This window comes from Somniosus microcephalus, chromosome 6 (genome assembly GCF_052327205.1).
Source record: "Somniosus microcephalus isolate GS21.2 chromosome 6, FLI_Smic_1.0, whole genome shotgun sequence".
Classification (NCBI taxonomy): Eukaryota; Metazoa; Chordata; class Chondrichthyes; order Squaliformes; family Somniosidae; genus Somniosus; species Somniosus microcephalus.
The window spans coordinates 266,137,256-266,161,978 of NC_140992.1; the positions used below are offsets into that span (position 1 = coordinate 266,137,256).

Consider the following 24,723-nt stretch of genomic DNA (forward strand, 5'->3'; position numbering starts at 1 on the left):
CATCCCCCGTAAACCGCGCTGCCCCCTGTGCGGCCGGCCCACCTCCCCCAATGCGCGATCCATTCAAATTTTTGCGCACACGCGGTAACTACAGTGGAAAAACCGGCGAATGGCCTGCGCGGGACCTTGCAGATGACTGCGCGGCCACATAGCAGGAACATTGATACAATAGCAAAATACTGCGCCTCATCTTCCGATTAGGCACTTTACAGCCTTCCGGACTCAATATCGAGTTCAACAATTTCAGATTATAACCCCGGCCCCCATTATATTCATATATTTTTTATCCACACTTTTGGTTTGTGCCTTTTTTTTCTCTCTCCCACATGGCAGCTGTCTCTCACTCTGCCAGCGCATTTCACACCTCATCTAGAGCCATCTTTTGTTTCTTTACCTGCCCTATTACCATCTCGTCTCGCCTTGAATATCTCTTAGTGTCTCTTTACCTGTCTTTTGTTCCTTTTATTCTTTCACCCCCTTCCCTATTTCCCAGCCCCCAAATCTGTTTAATTTCCTGCTTTTTTCTCAGTTCTGACGAAGGGTCATCGACCTGAAACGTTGGGCTAGATTTTCCTGGAGCCGTCAGGCAGGGTTTCAGGCGTGTGGGGGGGGTGGGGGGGGGAAATCCCGAATTTGGGAGTCCTGACACCATCCTGCCCAAAATCCCGCTCCACGTAAGTTTCAGGGGCGGCGGGTACCCATCCCGCACTGGGACCCACCGAAACCAGGCGGGAAGGGATTAGTGCCAATTAACTGCCTGTTAACAGGTAGTTAACAGGCAGTTTTTAGCCTAATCCCTATTTTGAGGGGTTTCATGTGGGATTCCCGATGGCTCCAATCCACGCCAGGTTAGAGCAGGCGGGCCGTCGGGTTGAAGGAGTTGGAGGGGTCGCGATGTCGGCGCTCAGGTGAGTGATGGGTGCATGAGTGCAAATGTAAGTGTGTTTGGTGTGTCTAAAGTGTGTAAAGAACTTTTACTTACCTGTACTTACCTTCACAGCCTTTCTTCCTGTAGCCGTCGGGAGCCCATCACTCACTCGGCACTTAAAGCTGAACGGCTGCAATCTGTGAAAAGTGACAGCCTTCAGCTTTGAGTGCTGGTAAGAGTTCTAAATGAGTCTGTGCAGAATGACTCATGGTAGAACTCAGACTGTCGGTGTTTCACAGCTTCAAACAGCTGTGAAACACTGATATTTCATCTGTCAAGAACTCTTGACAGATGAAATTGCAGTCTGTGACGTCACCTGTTGCCAGGTGGCCCTTAATCGGCCTGCTGAGCCCGCTGGGCGGGCTCAACAAGGTCAATCAAGGGGAAATTGCGCGGATTGGCCGGACGTCGATGTAGGCGGGTCAGAAACCCGAAAGTTGAAGTCCCGCCTTCTTCCCGATAGGTTCGGGAAAATCTACCCCATTGACTCTGTTTCTCTCTCCACGGATGTTGCCCTGGCCTGCTGAGTTTTTCCAGCGTTTTCTGTTGTTATAGCAGGAACATTGGTTGGGTGTATTCCTGGCGGTTTCATCATATGACCTCCCACCTCGAACCACCCCGCCATCTCCATCCTCCAGCCACACTGCCTTCCTCGGGCCAATTGGAAAGCAAACAGGCTCTTGGTTACCCAATAGGATTCATCTTGACTGTTCGTCAAACAACCTTTCCCCCCCCCCCATCTCCAATGTCTTTATAACTAACTGATAAAAGTGTTCAAAGAAAGTGGAAAAAAAACACAATTTTTTTTCATACCACTATGAGTTTTCTCCTGGGTGTGGCTCACAGCAGTGTCCCGAACATTAATCTTCACTTCAGGACAATCCTGGCAGTCTGGCAAGGTTAGATGGATTCCAACCAAGATCCCAGAGGTGAACAGGCTAATCCACAGCACCATTTGGGAACAGTAGCATCGTGGTTATGTTACTGGACTAGTAATCCTAGAGCCATGGACGATTCATCGTCGCTGGGTCAAAATCCTGGAACTCCCTCCCCTAACAACACTGTGGGATTACCTTCAGCACAGTGTTGGCAGGCTATTCATCATGGGGGGTGGGGGTGGCATCACGGTCCAGGTCTGCTCCTGTCCTTACACAATACCCGCATGTTCATACTTTACATCAGGAGACAGCGATAAGCAACCAGAAGCAGTAACCCTGGTGAATTTTTCCCCTCTGCATCATAGGCACACACAGGCTGATTAAAACCTCCCTAACCCGTGACCTCCACCACCTAGAAGGACAAGCGCAGAAGGATGAAGGGAACACCATCACCTCCAAGCTCCCCTCCGAGTCACACACCATCCCGACTTGGAAGTATCTCGGCTGTTCCTTCATCGTCGCTGGGTCAAAATCCTGGAACTCCCTCCCTCACGGCACTGTGGGAGTAGCTTCGCCACACGGACTGCAGTGGTTCAAGAAGGCGGCTCACCACCGCCTCCTCAAGGGCAATTAGGGATGGGCAATAAATGCTGGCCTTGCCGGCGACGCCCACATCCCATAAACGAATAAAATTAAAAAAAACCCGTGAGACATGTAGTTCAAATCCCACCATGACCGCTGGGGGATTTAAATCAGTTAATTAAATAAATGTGGAATAAAATGTTAGTATCAGTAATGGTGACCATGTAGCTACCGGAGTGCTGAAAAAAACCATCTGGTTCACTCATGTCCTTTTAGGGAAGGGAATCTGCCGCCCTTACCCGGTCTGGCCGATATGTGACTCCAGACCCACAGCAATGTGATTGACTCTTAACAGCCCTCTGAGACAGCCTAGCAAGCCACTCAGTTAAGGGCAACTGTGGGCAATAAATGCTGGCCTTGCCAGCGACGCCCACATCCACTGAATAAAATAAAATTCCAAACCCCAACTAGCTCGGGAGCTTCACTGAAGTACTCCACATATTACTGGCACACTTGCATTTTTCTACAGGCCTCATTACCTAATGAGCTTTCAACGTGAGAATCAATTTTTAGCAGCAGAGGGGAACTAATCATTTCTATTAACAACTAGGCACCAGCATGACGCCGGCACATGCTATTGATTTTCCTTCTGGGTATCCTAACTTTTGCCATTTTTACTTCATTACTTCAAGGGCCAAGGATCACTTACCAGGGGAGTTGGGGTTTTCTCAACATCCAGTATAAGTTTTCCTATGTTTCCTCTGTCATGGATTCTCTGCATAGCCTCTTTCACCTGTAAAAAAAGAGACGGAGTCGTGAGTTCCCTCAGGAAGAGAGCCTGAATACATCCTTAGGAACTGCAGGCCTGCAATGATTCTTTGCTATACGTTTCAAGTCAGCAATAGGCAACTCCTACTATCTGCTCACAGTATTATAGGTCGTGGATGGACACTTCCAGGTAATTGGTGTTCCACAATAACAGAGGCAGTCTAGATGCAATCTTGGTTTCCATGCAGGTCACACTGCTACATTATCAGTTCATAAAAATAACCCCTTGAAAGAAAGGTCATGCATTTATATAGCGCCTTTCACTCCAGTGCAGTACTGAGGGATGGCTGCTCTGTTAGAGGTGCCTCCTTTCGGATGAGACGTTAAACCGAGGCTCCGAGATAAATATTGGCTAGGACATCGGGGAGAATTCCCCTGCTCGTCTTCGAAATAGTACCGCGGGAACTATTTACATTCACCTGAGAGAGCAGACGGGGCCTCGGTTTAATGTCTCATCTGACAGTGCAGCGCACCCTCAGCACTGCACTGGAGTGCCAGCCTAGACTTTTGTGCTCAAGTCCCTGGAGTGGGGACTTGAAACCACAACCTTCTGACTCAGAGGCGAGAGTGCTGCCCACTGAGCCACGGCTGACACTAGAGTGGGAACCCATTGGGATTTTACGATAATCCGACTTTTACTGATACCTGGGGGGTGATTTTGCCAGCCCTGGGGAAGCGGGTATGGAGGTGAGCCTGCCGGGAAAATGGCAGAATCTGGGGGCGGGTACCCATCCCGCCCCCAACCCACCTCCATGCCCGTTTCCCAGGAGGCGGGTACCCGACCTGCGCTGGGAGCTGCCTCCTCGAGGCGAGAAGGGGATTAGTGCCAATTAACTGCCTGTTAACAGGTAGTTAACAGGCAGTTTTTTGGATAATCCCTATTTTGCCACCTAAAGTGTGGGCTTCCCGACGGCTCCGAACCTCGCCAGGGTCAGCGAGGCGGGCTGTGGGTCTGTGGGGGTCAGAGGGGCCGAGATGTCCAGTGTGCAGGTGAGTGATGGGTGCATGTGTGCAGAGGTAAGTGTGTGAGGTGAGTGTTGAGTGCTTTAAAAGCTTTACTTACCTTTGCTTCTTCCTCCAAGCTTCATCCCTTCAGGTCTCGGGAGTCCCTCATCTCACCGGCAGAGAAAGCGGAACGGCCGCTGCATTCTCAAATGCATCAGCCTACTGCTTTCTGCTCAGGAGAGATCTCTAAGTGAGCCTGTGTCCCAGGACTCAACTTAGAAGACAGATTGCCAGTGCCTGACAGCTTCACAGAGCCGTCAAACGATGACAATTCATCTGTCAAAAGCTCTTGACAGCTGAAACGTCACTCGCTGACGTCACCAGTAACCGGCTTTCCCTTAATTGGCCTGCTTGGCCCACTGGGCGGGCTTAACAAGGTCAATCAAGGGAAAATAGCGTGGGATGGCCGGACGTCGATGGAGGCGGGACTAAAACCCGAAAAGCAGCAATCCCGCCTCCATCGCGTCCCCATTGGCAAAATCACCCCCCTGGTCTTTATTTACAGATTTAACTTTTTAACTGAATTCAATTTCTCTGCAAGGTGGGTATTGGCGGGGGACTATGCCAGCTCTCCTGAAGCTCTTGATCAGCTTTTGCTGGGTTGGCATGTAGGGTAGGGAGTCCCACTGACCTGATTCTTGTGGATTGGCTGCCCGCTGTAGAAACCGCCCAATTCTCAGTTCTATTTTGGGCGGTTTCTATATAGGGGTGTCCGATCTGCAAATGTCAGTTTTACCTCCAAGAGGCAGGTTGGAAATCTACCACTTTATTTTTGACCCCTTTCTAACAGTACAGACTGAGCTGTTATAGCCGCTCCCTTACTTCAGTCAATGTTTCATATCAGGTTGAGTCGGTAATTCAGAGGCATTAACAACCAGAGCCTGACACTGGATCAGCTCGGCAGCTGGTTAGATCCAGACTGAACCAGCCTGGACTCTACAAGATGGAGTTTGAACGGTATCAAGAGCTGCTGAATGTGAAGTTGTTTTTAAAACATTATGGGGGAAAAATTTGGTTGCTTTGCGCCTCCCATTAGCGCCCAGGAGCGTCGATGTTTGCGCCGCTCACGAAATTGAGCAGGCATTTTGCGGCGGCGCTAAACACTACCGCCACGATCTCCTGCGCCCGCAGATCGTGACGTCAGTCAAGCTTGCAACGCCACGGTAACGCCCTGGACCGGATATTGAGTGGCACCCCCTTCCTTACCGCCTGCCGCTAGCAACGACAGGTTGAGGGGAGCGTTTTGCAGTCGGGAAGGGACTGGGGGAGCGCTCTTTAAATGGCAACCGCTTCCTGCCTTTTTTTGTCAGCGACATTTTTGCACCACGCATTCTGAGAGAGAGAGAGAGACTTCTGGAGAGATTCCACACTGTGTGAAGGAGTTTTGGGTACTGAGCAGCACTTTGCAGCTTCATTTTGATTTCACCTTCCTTGCATCTATTTAGAAGAGACTGCGGGTGCTGCACTCTGAGCTCTTTCCCTGGGCTTCTACATTGTTCTTTCCAGCAGAATTGATGTACAGGTCTCTCCAGGCCCAGATTCAAGGCTGCAATGAGCAGGGTGTGGATGGAGAGCAAGATCGACCCTCCTCTTTAAGAACTGGCCGGCGCCAGTGTGTCTGTGTTCCATTGCTGACTGACATCACATGAGCTCTGGCAGCGCTCTGAGGTAGCGCCTCGCTCCTCGGCCTTTGCGCCTTAAGAGAGGTGTGTAGCACCTGATTTAGCGCTCCAATCACCTCCAGTGGCGATAGAAGCCAAGTTTGCAGTCGGAGGTGATAATTAGCGTCAGGCGCTAAACTTTGCGCCTGGCCGATAATTGTGCCCCAAACAGGGTGATACCGAATGTCTCCCCCTATAAGTCCAGTTGTGATTAATTTTTCATTCACGTTTGGGTTCAGAATATGAACCTGCTGCCACCCTCCCTTTTATTCTCATTCGCTAAGAGATCTTGCTTTCTCACACAATTCAGCTGGCACAGCAGCAAGCAAGCAACGAGGGTATGTATAACTTCTTTGTGTTGGGGACCCTGTACTAGCACACTCTAGGGGCACCCTGCAAGTACTGGCACTCTCCCATGGACCACTTGTCCTAACTGCTGAAGGACAGTGTTGTCTACCCAAAGGAAAAACAGTACAGGTACTATCATTGTTTCTTCATCATAGAATGATATAGCACAGAAGGCAGCCATTCGGCCCATCGTGCCTGTGCCGGCTCTCTGAAAGAGCTCTCCAATTAGTCCCACTCCCCCCTGTTCTTTGCCCACAGCCCTTCAAGTATTTATCCAATTCCCTCTTGAAAGTTACTATTGAATCTGCTTCCACCGCCCTTTCAGACAGCATGTTCCAGATCACAACAACTCACTGCATAAAAAAAATTCTCCTCATCTCCCCCGCTGGTTCTTTTGCCAATTACTTTAAATCTGTGTCCTCTGGTTACCGACCTTTCTGCCACTGGAAACAGTTTGTCCTTATTCGCTCTATCTAAACCCTTTGTGCTTTTGAACACCTCTATCAAATCTCCCCTTAACCTTCTCTGCTCTAAGGAGAACAGTCATAGAATCATAGAAAGTTACAGCACGGAAGGAGGCCCTTTCGGCCCATCGTGTCCGCGCCGGCCAACAAAGAGCTATCCAGCCTAATCCCACTTCCCAGCTCTTGGTCCGTAGCCCTGCAGGTTAGAGCATCCCAAGTGTACATCCAAGTACTTTTTAAATGTGGTTAGGGTTCCTGCCTCTACCACCCTTTCAGGCAGTGAGTTCCAGGCCCCCACAATCCTATGGGTGAAGAAATTTCCCCTCAAATCCCCTCTAAACCTTCCACCAATTACTTAAAATCTGTGCCCCTGGTTTTTGACCCCTCTGCTAAGGGAAATAGGTCCTTTCTATCCACTTTATCTATGCACCTCAATAAGATCTCCCCTCAGCCTCCTCTGTTCCAAGGAAAACAGACCCAGCCTATCCAGTCTTTCCTCATAGCTAAGATTCTCTACTCCCGGCAACATCCTTGTAAATCTCCTCTGTACCCTCTCCAGTGCAATCACATCTTTCCTGTAATGTGGTGACCAGAACTGCTCACAGTGCTCTAGCTGAGGCCTAACTAGTACAGTTGAAGCATAAACCCTCTGCTCTTGTATTCTATGCCACGGCTAATAAAGGCAAGCATTCCGTATGCCTTCTTAACCAGCTTATCTACTTGGCCTGCTACCTTCAGGGATCTGTGGACATGCACTCCAAGGTCCCTTTGCTCCGCTACACTACTCAGTGTCCTACCATTTAATGTGTATTCCCTTTCCTTGTTAGCCATCCCCAAATGCATTACCTCACACTTCTCCGGATTGAATTCCATTTGCCACTGTTCTGCCCACCTGACCAATTTATTGATATCTTCCTGCAGTCTACAGCTTCCTTCTTCAGTATCAGCCACACAGCCGATTTTAGTATCATCTGCAAACTTCTTAATCATACCCCTATATTCAAGTCAAGATCGTTGATATATACCACAAAAAGCAAGGGACCTAGTACTGAGCCCTGCGGAACCCCACTGGAAACAACCTTCCAGTCACAAAAACACCCAACAACCATTACCCTCTGCTTCCTGTCTCCGAGCCAGTTTTGAATCCAACTTGACACTTTGCCCTGGATCCCATGGGCTTTTAACTTTGTGACCAGTCTGCAATGTGGAACCTTATCAAAAGCCTTTCTAAAGTCCATATACACTACATCAAATGCACTACCCTCATCTACCCTCCTTGTTACCTCCTCAAAAAATTCAATCAAGTTTGTCAGACACGACCTTCCCTTAACAAACCCATGCTGACTATCCTTGATTAATCCGTGTCTTTCTAAATGAAGATTTATCCTGTCCTTCAGAATTCTTTCCAATAATTTTCCCACCACCAAGGTTAGGCTGACTGGCCTTTAATTACTCGGTCTATCCTTTTCTCCCTTTTTAAACAAGGGTACCACGTTAGCAGTCCTCCAGTCCTCCGGCACCACACCTGAAGCCAGAGAGGATTGGAATATGATGGTCAGAGCCTCTGCTATTTCCTCTTTTGCTTCGCTTAACAGCCTGGGATACATTTCATCCGGGCCTGGGGATTTATCCACTTTTAAAGCTGCTAAACCCCTTAATACTTCCTCTCTCACTATGTTTATTTCATCTAATATTTCACACTCCTCCTCCCTGATAGCAATGTCTGCTTCGCCCCTCTCCTTTGTGAAAATAGACGCAAAGTATTCATTAAGAACCCTATCGCCATCTCCCGCCTCCACACACAGATTACCCTCATGATCTCTGATAGGCCCGACCCTTTCTTTAGTTATCCTCTTACTCTTAATATATTTATAAAACAATTTGGGTTTTCCTTGATTTTACTTGCCAAGAATTTTTCATGCTCTCTCTGTGCTTTCCAGTATCATTTTTAATTGCACCCCTGCACTTTCTGTACTCCTCTAAAGATTTTGGAGTATTTAGCCCTCAGCATCTGTCATACGCCTCCCTTTTTTTCTTTATCCTACCCTGTATGGATCCTGGGGGCTCTAGATTTGTTCGTCCCACTTTTTTCTTTAAGGGCACATGTTTGGTCTGAACCCTCCGGATCTCCTCCTTGAATGCCTCCCACTGCTCTGACACTGATTTACCTTCAAGGAGCTGTTTCCAGTCCACTATGGCTAAATCCCCTCTGAGCTTAGCAAAATTTGCTTTTCCCCAATTTAGAATTTTTATTCCTGGCCTATTCTTGTCCTTTTCCATAACTACCTAAAATCTAACAGAATTATGGTCACTAGTACCAAAATGCTCTCCCACTGATATGCCTTCTATCTGCCTAGATTCATTCCCTAAAACTAAGTCCAGAACCGCCCCCTCCCTTGTTGGGCTTGCTACATACTGGCTAAAAAAGTTCTCCAGGATGCATTTTAGGAATTCCGCACCTTCTATACCCTTCACACTAATTTTATCCCAGCTAATATTGGTGTAGTTGATATCCCCTACTATTACTGCCCTATAGTTTTTGCACTTCTCAGAAACTTGTCTACATATTTGTTCTTCTATTTCCCTCTCACTGCTTGGGGGTCTGTAGTACACTCCCAGCAGTGCGATCGCCCCTTTTTTGTTTTTCAATTGGACCCATATGGCCTCGTTTGATGATCTCTCCAACATATCATCCCTCCTCACAGCTGTATTAGTTTCTTTAATCAATACCACGACGCCCCCTCCCTTTTTACCTCCCTCTCTATCCCGTCTGAAAATCTTGTAACCAGGAATGTTGAGCTGCCATACCTGCCCCTCTTTCAGCCACATCTCTGTAATAGCTATAATATCATAGTCCCAAGTATCTACCTGTGCCCTCAGCTCATCTGCCTTGTTCGCTATACTCCTTGCATTGAAGTATAGACCATTTAGTACAGGCAAACCTCCTTGTTGACTACTATCTAGCCCTTGATTCCTCTGTCCTTCCAATTTACTTTCTATGTTTTTGTTTTCCAATTCCAGTTTTTCTTCCCTCCCTATTGACTCTACACTTAGGTTCCCATCCCCCTGCCAAGCTAGTTTAACCCCCAGCTTCTCCAGTCTCTCCACATAACTGAAGTCCCTTCTTAGTTTGCAATGTGCGAGCAAGTCAATAAATAAAAGGTACAGAAATCTGATGGCAGATGCACAAGAAATCTGGTGGCCGAAGGAACCCTTGGGATCCCCTTGTGGACACCTTAGGGTCGAGGGGCCCAGTTTGAAAGCCTATGCTATACATCATCTGACTCTATAACTGCAAAGAATCTCCAGGAGATGTGCTTGCCACATGGTGTGATGGTCAGTCTACAGGACCGTCATTCATAGGCAAGGGTCATCACCCCAACCAACAGGACCACTAGTGAATGAACCCCCTTGTTCACCAACCTATTTGAATTGCAGAGATCAAGACCAAACGTATACTTGAAAAGGAAGAAAAAGTGCAGGGCTTTGGGGAAAGAGCAGGGGAGTCGGACTAATTGGATCGCTCTTTCAAAGAGCCGGCACAGGCACGATGGGCCGAATGGCCTCCTTCTGTGCTGCATGATTCGATTCTATGTTCGTCAGTTTTCACTGTGCGAATGACCTTTTGTTCCCCTCACCACAAGTCCGTCTGGTGAAGTACTGCTTTAGCTGAGAACTCAGGCAGCAGGGACAATGTGGATTTGGGTCAGACTAGAACTGATGAGAAAGAGCAATGTGGGGCTGGGGCCTTCAATGCTTCTGCACAGACTGGAGGCTGAAGGGAGTGGGGGCCCAGAACAATTATTACCAAAGAACCCAAAACCTTAAACTAGCAAAGTCCCTTCAGAAGCCAGGTTGCATTGTTCTGATCTTGTCCGCTAGATCACTAGTACATGTAATACATGAATCGCTGCACCTTGCTGCTTCACTGAGGGTAACTTCAACTTAACTCGCCAACGGAGATCCAGGGGATCGGGTGGAACGTCAGTTTTACATCTTGCCCAATATTACTCTCCACTGGGTGTAAAACAAGCGTTGCTCCCGATCCGGTCAGTTTCTTGACAGACGGGTTAAGTTAAAATTGCATCCGTCATCTCTCTAGGTGGGTCTCCAAGAAGGTGGTCAATTGTCCGATTTTTTGGAAAATTCAGGTTTCCTTTTTAAAAAAAATTTAAACCAGGCCGGAATAAATTTTCGTCTTCATTCGGGCGGCTTCTCTGACGGGCAGGCGATCCGTTCTGCCAAATTACCGCCCATGCATCGAAGATGAAGACATACCCCGCTCCTTTCTCCGAGCAGGGTTTTCCAGGCAGAGACTGGCTTGGCCCCACTCTACTGTCGCCCATGGGAACGCGGGAGTTTCTCCCACTGGTCTGACGTCTCACACTTGCACACCGCTTGATTTTTGTAGCAGGCACGGCCTCCGGCCTGATTTAACAGTTAGTCGAAGAACAGCTGAAGTCACCTGCGGAAGAGCTGGGACTTGACTTTGCAATACTGCAGTGTCCCCTCAAGCAATCTGGTCATTGCGGAAGTTTTGTTTTCAAGTGGCACAGGCACGATGGACCGAATAACCTCCTTCTGTGCTGTATCATTCACGTGACGATTCACTGGGGTTAAGAGCAGTGATTTTAGATTTACCAGTACAATGTATGTTCCTCAACGAGCTGCCCTACCATCCAGGTCTGTCAAATAATAATATATATTATTGGTCCCTCCGTTCCTGCCCCCCACCCCTTTAAAATTGTACCATTTTGTTTATGTTGCCTCTCCAGTTTTCCTTCCAAAATGCATTTCAACCTTCTCTGCGTTGACTGTAATCTTCCATGGGTTTGTCCATTTCACCAGTCTGTCTATGTCCTCCTGAAGTCTGCTACTAATCCTCCTCACTGCTTACTACATTTCCAATCTGTACCCTTTGAAATTGAGCACCCAATACCCAAGTCCAGGTCATTAATATACATCCAAAAAGAGCAGTGGTCTTAATGCTGGTCCCCGGGGAACACCTCTGTATACGTCCCTCCAGTCTACAAAACACAAATCACACCACAAAGTAAGTGACTGGGCTCTAACTGCAGTTGGGTGTGAGGCAACGTTCCCGTTGAGCTGCGCGGGCAGGCGGCGGTCTTGAGGTCCCACACAAGCCGCTCACCGGCTTTTGGTATGGGGGAAAACCGTGCCCGTGGGAAATTAAAATGGGCTGCGTGGCCAGTTAAAGGGCCCGTGCACCGAAAAAAAATTAAGAGGGAACATTCGTGTGAGGTTTCTGGTTTGCGTGACGCTGAACACAGAAAATCTCAAGAGAAAGTTCGAGGATCCCACTTCTTGGAAACCATTAATGTTGCATAAAATCTCATTATTTTATTATTGGTAGCTCTGTGCATGCCTGCCGATAATGACCTACTTATTATTCAGGCAATCGGGTTTAATTAGCGAGCAAGGTGACTGCCTGTACAACAACAAAGGAAGCCAGGATGACCTTTAATGAATTCATTAATTATGAGGCTTTAATTCAGCATCTAATTATCTCAGCTCCAGACAGAACAGAAACACATTTAAATGTGCGGCTATGGATGCTGTTTACTTCACCTCCAAATTAGACAAATTGTTGTGGTACCCAGTGCGTGCTCAATACAAAATAAGGCACTATTAACCGCAATTAGGGAATTTTCTGGATGTGACTGCCATAAGTTGCTAGACTTTAAAGTGTGATTGCAAGGAGCAAGTTTGATATGTAAATGTGGGAGTGCGAGGGGAGGGCAGGAAGAGAGAGACACACAGAGTGATCGCTGGCTATTAATTAATTCCCACAAGAATGCGAAGCATCATTCAGTCTAGTTCTGATACAAAAACAAGCGAAAAATATTTTAAAAAATATATTAAAACGGATTGTAAAAAGCTTCTATAGGTATGTGAAAAGGAAAAGACTAGCGAAGGTAAATGTAGGTCCTTTACAGTCAGAGACGGGAGAATTTATAATGGGGGAATGAGGAAATGGCAGCGAAATTAAATAAATACATTGGGGTCGATTTTCCTGGAGCCGTCAGGTGGGGTTTCAGGCGTGTGGGGGGGGGGTGAAAATCCCAAATTTGGGGGTCCCGACATCATCCCGCCCAAAACCCTGCCCCACGCAAGTTTCAAGGGCGGCGGGTACCCGCCCCGCACTGGGACCCGCCGAAACCAGGCAGGAAGGGATTAGTGCCAATTAACTGCCTATTAACAGGTAGTTAACAGGCAGTTTTTAGCCTAATCCCTGTTTTGAGGGGTTTTGTGTGGGATTCCCGACGGCTCCAAACCACGCCAGGTTAGAGCAGGCGGGCCGTCGGGTTGAAGGAGTTAGAGGGGTCGCGATGTCGGTGTTCAGGTGAGTGATGGGTGCATGAGTGCAAAGGTAAGTGTGTTTGGTGTGTCTAAAGTGTGTAAAGAACTTTTACTTACCTGTACTTACCTTAACAGCCTTTCTTCCTGTAGGCGTCGGGAGCCCATCACTCAGCCGGCACTTAAAGCTGAACGGCTGCGATCTGTGAAAAGTGACAGCCTTCAGCTTTGAGTGCTGCTGAGAGTTCTAACTGAGTCTGTGCAGAAGGACTCATGTTAGAACTCAGACTGTCAGTGTTTCACAGCTTCAAACAGCTGTGAAACACTGATATTTCATCTGTCAAGAACTCTTGACAGATGAAATTGCAGTCTGTGATGTCACCTGTTGGCGGGTGGCCCTTAATTGGCCTGCTGAGCCCACTGGGCGGGCTCAACAAGGTCAATCAAGGGAAAATTGCGCGGATTGGCCGGATGTCGAAGTAGGCAGGTCTAAAACCCGAAAGTTGTAGTCCCGCCTTCTTCCCGACAGCTTCAGGAAAATCGATCCCATTGTTTCTGTCTTCACGGAGGAAGACACAAAAAACCTCCCAGGAATACGAGAAAACCAAGGGTGTGACGAGAATGAGGAACTTAAAGAAAGTATTATTAGTAAAAAAACAGTACTAGCAAAATTAATGGGACTAAAAGTCGATAAATCCCAAGGACCGGATGACCTACACCCTAGGGTTTTGAAAGAGGTGGCCATTGGAATAGTGGACGCATTGGTTGTCATCTTCCAAAATTCTTCTGGAACGGTTCCTGCAGATTGGAGGATAGCAAATGTAACCCCGCTATTTAAGAAAGGAGGGAGAGAGAAAACGGGGAACTATAGACCTGTTAGCCTCACATCAGTAGTTGGGAAAATGCTGGAATCTATTAGCAAGGATACAATAACTGGGCACTTACAAACTAATAGTAAGATTGGGCAGAGTCAACATGGATTTATGAAAGGAAAATCCTGTTTGACAAACCTATTGGAGTTCTTTGAGGATGTAACTAGTGGAGTAAATGAAGGGGAACCGGTAGCTGTGGTGTATCTGGATTTTCAGAAGGCCTTCGATAAGGTCCCACACAAGAGGTTGGTGACCAAAATTAGGGCATATGGAATTGGGGGTAATATACTAGCATGGATTGAGAATTAGTTAACAGACAGAAAACAAAGAGTAGGGATAAACGGGTCTTTTTCAGGATGGCAGGCTGTGGCTAGTGGGGTACCACAGGAACGGTGCTTGGGCCCCAGCTATTCACAATCTATATCAATGATTTGGATGAGGGAACTAAATGTAACATTTCCAAATTTGTTGATGATACAAAGCTAGGTGGCAGTGGCAGTTGTGAAGAGGATGTGAAGAGGCTTCAAGGGGATCTCGACAGGCTCAGTGAGTGGGCGAGAACATGGCAGATGAAATATAATGTGGATAAATGTGAAGTTATCCACTTTGGTAGAAAAAACAGAAAGGCAGAGTATTTCCTAAATGGTGAAAGATTGGGGAATGCAGATGCTCAAAGGGACCTGGGTGTCCTTGTACATGAGTCACTGAAAGTGAATGTGCAGGTGCAGCAAGCCATTAGGAAGGCAAATGGTATGCTGGCCTTCATTACAAGAGGATTTGAGTACATGAGTAAAGACGTCTTACTCCAATTATATAGGGCATTGGTGAGACCACAACTGGAGTACTGTGTACAATTTTGGTCTCCTTACCTAAGGAAGAATATACTTTCCATAGACGGAGTGCAATGAAGGTTCACGAGATTGATTCCTGGGATGGCGGGACTGTCGTATGAGAAGAGATTGAGTATTCTCTTGAATTCAGAAGAATGAGAGGGAATCTCATTGAAGTATACAAAAGGGACATTTTGTAAGACAAGGAACTAGTGAAGTACAACTAGACTTCCATGTTCTGAAACAAGTTGATTAAAGCCTTGCTTTATACTCAAACCAAGTGTGTAGTGAGCTTTATTACGTCAATGAGTATTGAGAGAATAGAAAGTGGTGAAATAAAATAACCAACTTGCAAATCCTTGCATTGCAGTCTGTTTAAATCACTCACATGGCGATTGAATGCGCACAGCAAGGATGAACTTTATGCGACTGGATTTCTAAAATGCGCTAGGTCGGGGTAAAGCTTGGCAGTGGGTATTTTGTGCTCCGAGGTTAAGAGAATCAGCAATGGGGAAACTCTTTACATTTCGAGAACTTTACACTTGGATCATGATCTCTTATGTAACAGGAAACTGGCAGGAAAAAAAAACAGATTGTGAAAGGCTAAATATATAGATGTGTAGGAGGTTCAGTTCTGGGCAACACACCTCAGGATGGATATAATGGCCTTGGAGGGGGTGCAGCGCAGATTCATCAGAACGATACCAAGGCTAAGATGGTTAAATTATGAAGACAGGCTGCATAGACTAGGCTTGTATTCCCTTGAGTAGAGAAGATTAAGGGGTGATCTAATCGAGGTGTTAAAGATGATTAAAGGAGTTGATAGGGTAGAGAGAGAGAGAAACTGTTTCCTCTGGTGGGGGGGAGTCCAGGACAAGGGTGCTTCATCATAAAATTAGAGCCAGGCCGTTCAGGGGTGATGTCAGAAAGCACTTCTTCACACAAAGGGTAGTGGAATTATGGAACTCTCTCCCCCAAAATGCTGTTGAGGCTGGGAGGTCAATTGAAAATTTAAAAACTGAGATTGATAGATTTTGTTATGCCAAGGTATCAAGGTATGTGGAACCAAGGCGGGTGGACAGAGTTGAGATGCAGATCAGCCATGATCTAACTGGACGGTGGAACAGGCTCGAGGGGTTAAATGGCCTACTTCTGTTCCTATGTAGGGCTCTCCATTTTTTAGTGCTTGCATGTGCACTGGTGGCTGCATCACTTACTTTTTAAATTGAGAAATGTAGGTGAAGGGCAAGGACCTTCAGTGCAGGACACGGCCGAGGTTGAGAAATGTAGGAGAGAAGCGAAGGTGAGGTCAATGAATAAATACCGATCAGCTGATCCCAAGCTTGGCCTGTCAATGGTCAGGAGGGAGGGAACACTGAGGAGGGAGATTAGGAGTTCCAAAGCTTTGAGCTTCTGTGAAACTAAGAGTAAGATTCTGTGAGAATGTAGATAGGAGGTAGAGCATGCAGAACTATGTATTTGCAACTCAGAAGGAACGAGAGAGGAAAATTCAAAGGAGTACCAAGGAAAAATATCGGTGGGAGAGGGTCAGCTGTGGCTTAGTTGGTAGCAAACAGTTGTGGGTTCAAGTCCCACTCCAGAGACTTGAGCACAAAAATCTAGACCAACACACCAGTGCAGTGCTGAGGGAGTGCTGCACTGGCAGAGGTGCCTCACCTTTGGCTCGGGTGGAGTGTAAACCCTGGCATGGACTGGTTGGATCGAACGGCCTGTTTCTGTGCTGTATATTCTATGTAATAAAATATAGAGACTAGCAAAGTTGTAATGAGATATTGGAGACTAGAGGTAAGAGAAAGATCGCACAGACAACTTTAGCAATGGAGGATATGTTGGAGTTCCCTATGAACGCACTACCCCAAACTAATGAAGAGCTGCCTATACTATAGACATTATTCATCCAATACTGGGCAAATACCACTCGCCAACTAGTCAGCTGAGTTTAGCCTGGCTTGGCTGGACAAAGCATCAGCCTAGCTCAAATAATATGGGGTTGAATTTCCACAGGGGCTCTCTCGATCGTCCGCCATAACTTCAGCAGAAGATCCGCTGAAACCCTGGAGAAATTGCGCAAACTGCATTTATACCGATTCTCCGGGGTTTCTGCAGATCTTCCAGCAAACTTACAGCGGACAATTGGGAGAACTCCTGGGCAAATTCTCTCCCTGTGCATTTGTGCCACTATCTTCAATCCCTAATTGTTTAGTTCTCTGCTGTAGTTGAATCTTTACAGTTTCATAATGCTCCTCACCACCCTGCTAAACATAGAAACATAGAAGATAGGAGCAGGAGTTGGCCATTAGGCCCCTTGAGCCTGCTCCGCCATTTAATGATATCATGGCTGATCATCCAAATTCAGTACCCTGTCCCTGCTTTCTCCCCATATCCCTTGATCCCTTTAGCCTTAAGAAATATATCCAACTCCTCCTTGAATATATTTAATGAATTGGCCTCAACTGCCTTCTGTGGTAGAGAATTCTCATCTAAGGTGGATTTTGTTCCCAAGGTAGCTAGTAGAAGTGAAGATGGAACATAAGGTAATAGGGCTTCGGATCATTTGACAGCTTTAAGAGGGCTTTGGATCCATTTCTGTTGAGAAAGGGGATTGAAGGTTATAGAGACGTGAACAACACTGCTTGATTTTTTAACAGGGAACTGGGGGAAGGAAGCTAATGTTCCTTTAATGGCCCCGAGTCTCAAAGCCGCTGCCTCTCCTGTTCACACTTAGGCAAACAGGCGAGCGGCACCAGCAAAAGAGTCTGAGAAAAAGGGAAAGTGAAAAGAGAGGGAAAACAAAGTTGAAGAAGTAGGTCACTTAGTGGTATTGGGGGTGGGTAGGTACATTCACAATACATCACAGAATCACAGAATCACAGAAACCCCACAGTGCAGATAGAGGCCATTTCGGCCCATCGAGCCTGCACCGACACATATCCCACCCAATCCCCGTAACCGCTACACCAACACATATCCCACCCTATCCCCGTAACCCCACGTATTTAATCCCCCTAACACTAAGGGTCAATTTATCATAGCCAATCAACCTAACCCGCACATCTTTGGACTGTGGGAGGAAACCGGAGCACCCGGAGGAAACCCACCCACGGGATTGTCGTAAAAACCCATCTGGCTCACTCATGTCCGTTAGGGAAGGAAATCTGCCGCCCTTACCCGGTCTGGCCTATAAGTGACTCCAGACCCACAGCAATGTGGTTGACTCTTAACAGCCCTCTGAAATGGCCTAGCAAGCCACTCAGTTAAGGGCAACTACGGGCAATAAATGCTGGCCTTGCCAGCGACACCCACATACGATGAATGAATAATTTTTTTTAAATTACGGCAATGAAATGGCGCGTTCATCCATATTCTGGTGGTATTTGTTGCGGGAGGAGCATTGAGCAGGAAATTTCCTTATTCGAGTAGCATCGTGGGATCTTCACCCTCCACCTGAACTGGCAGACGGGACCATAGGTTAACAACACCTCCAACAAGTCAGCACTCACTCAGTGCTGCACTGGAGTACCAGCCAAGGACTTATGTGGGGCTTGAAATCCACAGCCTTCTGGCTCAGAGGCAAAAGTGCTACATATTCAGCTAAGCTGACATGTGACAGGCCACTAATGGTCTTTAGGCTGCATTACGAGTATTATTATGGGGGCCAACAAATCGTCACACAATTCCTTTATTCTATTTGCTTCTTAGAAATCAATATGAGAATTAGCTTGGCTGCACACTAAGTGAATATTTCTCTTCCATTCACAGGAGCTCCTTCTGCATTCAGCTAATCCTGTAAACGATGCCAAACTTCTAAAATCCACATTCCTTCATAAGTCACACAGGCAACCCAATTCTGAAGAGCGTGTTTTGCTTCAGGCGATTACGGATGATTGGTAGAAGTACATCCAGCAAATTAAATTGTTGTTGGCACGGCACTGAATACCTGCTTTGCATTTTCGCTTGCTGTGTTGCTAAGGATCTTAGCAGCAGTAATTTGCTGGATTTATTTTTGCTTTTGTTCAGATATGCAAATAGAACCTGGTTCTGAGGAAATTTGCGGGCCCGAGGAAAAAAATACAGATATCATCCCGTTTTTTAAGAGCGAATTTCAGTCATTTTCACTTAACGAATTAACAGGGCCGTTATTTTATGCAGTTTGCAACATTTCAAAATTGCTTTCTACTTCACTTTGAGGCCACCTGCGTCATGAAATGTGGCTGTGAAATCACCCACAGTGCATCCAGGAGTAAAGAAAGAACTTGCATTTCTATAGCGCCTTTCACGACCTTGGGACATCCCAAAGCCCTTTACAGCCAATGAAGTACTTTTTGAAATATAGTCACTGTTGTAATGTAGGAAACGTGGCAGCTAATTTGCACACAGCAAGCTCCCACAGACAGCAATGCGATAATGACCACATCATCTGTTTAGTGATGATGATTGAGGGATAAATATTGGCCCCGGGACCTTGCTCTTCTTTGAAATAGTGGCCATTGGATCTTTTACATCTACCCGAGAGAGCAGACGGGGCCTCGGTTTAACGTCTGATCCCGCACACAGGGTGACGTGACCACTATTAATAAAAGACTAGCAGAAGCAGTGGCGTAAGAAGCACTGATAATGCTGCAGCCTCTCAGAGCGAGAGCATGACAGGCCAACGCCCGCCTCCTACTTCCAGAACTGTCTCCGCCTCTGGCCAGGAATCAAGGGATGTGCAGATCGGGCAGGAAAGTGGAGCTGAGGTCAAGATCAGATCAGCCATGATCTTATTGAATGACGGAGCAGGCTCGAGGGGCCGTATGGCCTACTCCTGCTCCTATTTCTTATGTTCTTATTAACAGCGCTCACTTTAGATACATAGAAACATAGAAAAATAGGAGCAGGAGTAGGCCATTCTGCCCTTCGAGCCTGCTCCGCCATTCAATATGATCTTGGCTGATCCTCTATCTCAATACCATATTCCCGCTCTCTCCCCATACCCCTTGATGCCTTTTGTGTCTAGAAATCTATCTATCTCCTTCTTAAATATATTCAGTGACTTGCCCTCCACAGCCTTCAGTGGTAGAGAATTCCATAGGTTCACTACCCTCTGAGTGAAGAAATTTCTCCTTATCTCAGTCCTAAATGTCCTACCCCGTATCCTGAGACTGTGACCCCTCGTTCTAGACCTGGCCTCGGTTTAACGTCTCATCTGAATGAAAGCACCTCCGACAGTGCAGCACTCCCTCAGCACTGCACTGGAGTGTCAGCCTAGACTTTTGTGCTCACATGCCTACCATCCTACCAAACCCCAAATCCATTGACCAGCCATGCTGCTGCCGCTAACTCTCCCATTTGAGTCTCAAAGCCGCTGTCTCTCCTGTTCACAGTTAGACAAACAGGAGCGAGACACCAGCAAAATAGGAAGAGAAAAAGGGAAAGTGAGAAGACAGAGAAAACAAAGTTGAAGACAGAGAGAGCGGAGATGGAGAAGAGAGGCCAAAGTGACAGAAGAGAGGGAAAAGAAAACAGAAGTGAAGGGAACGGATAGTGACGGCGGAGAGAGAGACAGAAGTGACAGAACAAGCAGAAGGGAAAGGGGAGAGAGTGAAAGAGAGAAGTGGCAGAGAAAAGAGACAAAAGTGACTAAGAAAGAAAAACGGAAGTCAAGGGGGAGGGGGAGAGAGAGAAAGAGAGAATGAGATAGAAAGAGAGAAAAATAAGAAAGAAATGGCAGACATAGTAATAATTCAACTTTATTGTCATTGCACAAGTACATGAACAACAAAATGTGATCTTGCAAGCTCCCACGACTGGAAGAAGCAAAGCCGCTGCGTCGGTGCATGCCGCCATTCCATTTCCACCATTCCTCCTGTCCGACAATCTTCAGCCCAACGACCGGGCCTGCTCACCAGCCGCTCCTCCTTCCATGACCTTCTCACCAACCGCCCCTCCTCGGGGCTCCTTCCGTGACCTTCTGCACCTGGTCTTCCCTGATGGTCACCCCTCCAGGTACTAACCAGGCCTGACGCTGCTTAGCTTCCAAGCCTTGCCAGTGACCCTGTCCCTAGTCCCAGGAACAGTTTGGTTACCTATGATTTTTATGATAATTTCCATATGGGGGGAGAAATTTGGCTGCTTTGCGCCTCCCGTTAGCACCCTAAGAGGGCGCTAACGGGGCTCAAAACAACTAGCTCCTGGGCGCGGCGCTGCCAACGCCTCCCGCGAAATTCAGCAGGAGGTTAGCGGCGGCTGTAACCATTAGTGCCCCACTGCCAGGCTGCGATCTTCGGTAGCGCCTCCTGACTTACCGCCGGACGCTATGTTCGACGGGGTCAGGGGGGCCTACCTGCGGCCGGGGCGGCGCGAATTAAAGGCGAGGTGCCGGGCGGCCATTTTTGTTGCTGGCCGCCTGCCAGCACCTGCCCCCGTTGCCGTCCCCGGCCTCCTGAGCACCCCCACCCCCACGGAGTGCCGGCTGTGCTCCGTGAGCCCGGCACTTCTCTTGAGTGCCGGGCTCTTTTGTCGGCACTTCGATCCCTGGTGGCCCAGCTGGGCCCTGGGTTGCGCTGCGCACGCAGCACTGCGATATTCCCTCGCAGCACCCCACTTCCCTCTTGGGGATGCTACCGATGAATTTTGGGTGCGGGGCCGCTAATTTTTTCGGGGCGAAGTTAGCACCCCAAGGGAGGCGCGACTCACTTTCCCCGCCACCCCCCCCGTGACTTCTGACATTTTTAGCATGACTAATCCATAATTTTCCTGAACATTCACCGGAATAAAATGAGGGCTCCAGGATAAGGAGTTTGCTGTTTGTTGTCCTTAGGGTTGGAGGGAGGGAGGGAGGGACAGGGCTGTGGGTCAATGAAAGAACTGAAGGTCGATTCAGCTGTGACTTCAACAGCTCAGAAATAGGAAAATGTGACAGGGATCTGAGCCAGTCCGTGCTTTCTACATTGACATTTAGCTTTAAAAAAATACAATCACTGGGCTCAGTGCCTGCCTCATGTGGCAAGCGCTCGAGCATAACATGACAGAACGTCAAGAATGACAAACACTTCCTTTTCTGTCTCCTCTCCTTTCCCATTCCCTTTACCAATTCCTGTTTTGCTTGTGCCTCTCTCACTCCTGCATTCCAAAGCACAAAATGTAGTTTAAAAATCAGAGAACCTGCATTTATATAGCGCCTCTCACAAATGCAGAACATCCCAAAGGGCTTTACAACCAATGAAGTATTTTTTGAAGTGGAGTCACTGTTGTAATGTGGGAAATGCGGAAGCCAATTTGCGCACAGCAAGCTCCCACAAACAGCGATGTGGTAATGACCAGATCATCTGTTGTTAGTGATGTTGGTTGAGGGATTGGCTGGGACACCCTGGGAGAACTCCCCTGCTCTTCTTGAAATCGTGCCACGGGATTTTTTATGTGCACCTGAGCGGGCAGACAGGGCCTCAATTTAACATCTGATCCGGAAGTTGACATCTCCGACCAATGTTTCCTGAAAGCTGCACATTCTTCTGAGCGGCACTGTTTCTTTTAATGCACGGTCCCATTAAATTTCAGCACATGTGCGATATTTACAATGTACAGGAAACTCTTTTTTATCCGGCACCAACGGGACCGGCGTGGAGACGGTTGATCAAAAAGTCTGGATTACAGAGAGGTAAACTTACTAAGGTACGAGAGCCCCGTACACGGCCACAGATCCAGGTGTCCCTGAGTGCAGGAACCCCGGTTACACGGCCACAGATCCAGGAACCCCGGTTACACGGCCACTAATATGAAGTAAAACTTACCTGAACCTACTCCTGAATTTTGCCGGTTAAGAGAGATTTCCGGTTATTTTAGGTGCTGGTAAAAAGAGAGTTTCCTGTAAAAGCTGGTGAGCAGCCGGCACAGGACCTTCGAGGCTACTGCGTAGCCGTGCCCCTTAGCGGGAACATTGCCTCTGAGAGTGCAGCACTGCACTGGAGTGTCAGCCTGGATTATGTGCTCAAGTCCCTGGAGTGGGACTGTGAACCCACAACCTTCTGACTCAGGGGAGAGTGCGACCCACTGAGCCACGGCTGACCGAGTGCGCTTGATCTGTCTGCTTGCTGCAGTGCATTGAGGCTGAGCGAGTAGCTGCGAGGGTCCACTCAGCCATCCCCTTTCATTCAGCGGCTTTTGAGTGGCTTAGGTTGCTGCAAATCACTCAGCATTGCCAACAATGAAATGTGTTTCCAAGTGACTCGTGCCCCAGGGTATCCTATAATTTTCTGTTTTGGTAACCTTGCTGGCTGATGGAAGTGATATGGTCCTAGGTCTCCAAGAAACCCAACACAGGTTAGGAGTTGGACCTGGTGTTTGATCACAGTGCTAGCTGCAGCACTCTCGCCTCAGAGTCAGAAGGTTGTAGGTTCATACTCCCACCCTAGGGACTTGAGCACAGGATCTAGGCTGACACTCCAGTGCGGTAATGACAGATTGCTGCATTATCGGATGTGCTGTCTTTTGGATGAGATGTTAAATTGAGGCCCCATCTGCCCTCTCAGGTATATGTAAAAGATCCCATGGCACTATTTAGAAGATCAGGGGAGTTCTCCCTGGTGTCCCGGCCAACATTTATCCCTCAACCAACATCACTAAATAAAAACAGATTATCTAGTCATTGCTGTTTGTAGAACCTTGCTGTGTGTAAAATGGATACTGCTTTTCCTACATTACAACAGTGACTACACTTCAAACGTACTTCATTGGCTGTAAGCTCCTTGGGACGACCAGAGGTTGCGAAAGATGCTATATAAATGCAAGACTTTCTTTGTTTCTGATTCAAAACTAATTTAATCATACACAGACTACTTACTGCTTTTGGCATGTGGATTGAGCCCACTGCTCCCGGGCATAAACCGTATTAAGCTGTTGTTTAATTTGTTGCTCGGTTTGTCCTTATCTACATGAACATGTTTACATTTAATAATAGTGGGTCTGCTCAGTGTCTCGGCTACAACGAATGCCACTCGGCTTTATACGGACTGCCTTAAGAAATTCAACAGCAACGTTTAGTATAATCAGACGCAAAGGGGTAAAAGTTTGTCTGGGCCCAGAACCGGCTACGCACGCTCAGTGCGCGCCCTAACCAGGAGGCCCGAGGCCAGGTCAAAATTGTACTGGGTGTGATGAAATATATGCCTTCATCAGCCCCTGTGTTTTACCTGCTTTGTATTGTGTGTACCGCCCCCTTTTTCCTATTGTGTGTATTGGCTACGCCCCTGTCTTTTGTCATATAAAGGTCTCAAGAGCTGTATGAGTCATTCTATCAGACGAACCCGATGTGGAAAGACCTGCAATGTTCTTAGTGATTAAAAGCCTTTAGTTGAATCCTTTAAACTCCTTGTCTTTGAGTTATTGATGGCACATCACTCGGTTCCCATTTCAATAAGCAGTGAGCCGGCAGCGGTCCTCTGGTAAGTGCCGGGAAAGGGGGGGGGGCGAGGCATGGAGAACTAGCGGAGAGGGGCTGATTGCGGCCATCAGGTATGCGGTAGAGCCGGGTGGACCTGTAGCACCGTTTCGGTGTCCACCGCTGACTAGGCCGCATCCAAACCGAAAAAACCTGAGCAGAGCAGCCCGAAAACCTGCTCCGCCCAGAGCAGCCCCGACACCTGCTCCGCTCAGAGCAGCCCCGACACCTGCTCCGCTCAGAGCAGCCCTGACACCTGCTCCGCTCAGAGCAGCCCCGATACCTGCTCCGCTCAGAGCAGCCCCGACACCTGCTCCGCTCAGAGCAGCCCCGACACCTGCTCCGCTCAGAGCAGCCCCGAAAACCTGCTCCGCCCAGAGCAGCCCTGACACCTGCTCCGCTCAGAGCAGCCCCGACACCTGCTCCGCCCAGAGCAGCCCCGAACACCTGCTCCGCCCAGGGCAGCCCTGACACCTGCTCCGCTCAGAGCAGCCCCGACACCTGCTCCGCTCAGAGCAGCCCCGAACACCTGCTCCGCCCAGGGCAGCCCTGACACCTGCTCCGCTCAGAGCA

The 24,723-nt window shown here is 47.9% G+C and overlaps 1 protein-coding gene across 3 annotated transcripts in view; it reads right to left on the reverse strand.

Annotated features, from left to right (window-relative positions):
* Nucleotides 1-24,723, reverse strand: part of LOC147116717 (putative NADPH-dependent quinone oxidoreductase VAT1L) — a 215,311-nt gene that overhangs the window by 24,926 nt on the left and 165,662 nt on the right. For all 3 annotated transcript variants that reach the window (XM_085991838.1, XM_085991839.1, XM_085991840.1), the window contains exon 8: nucleotides 3,098-3,181. In XM_085991838.1, the coding sequence (XP_085847964.1) occupies nucleotides 3,098-3,181 (84 nt within the window). The remainder of the gene's footprint in view (nucleotides 1-3,097; nucleotides 3,182-24,723) is intronic.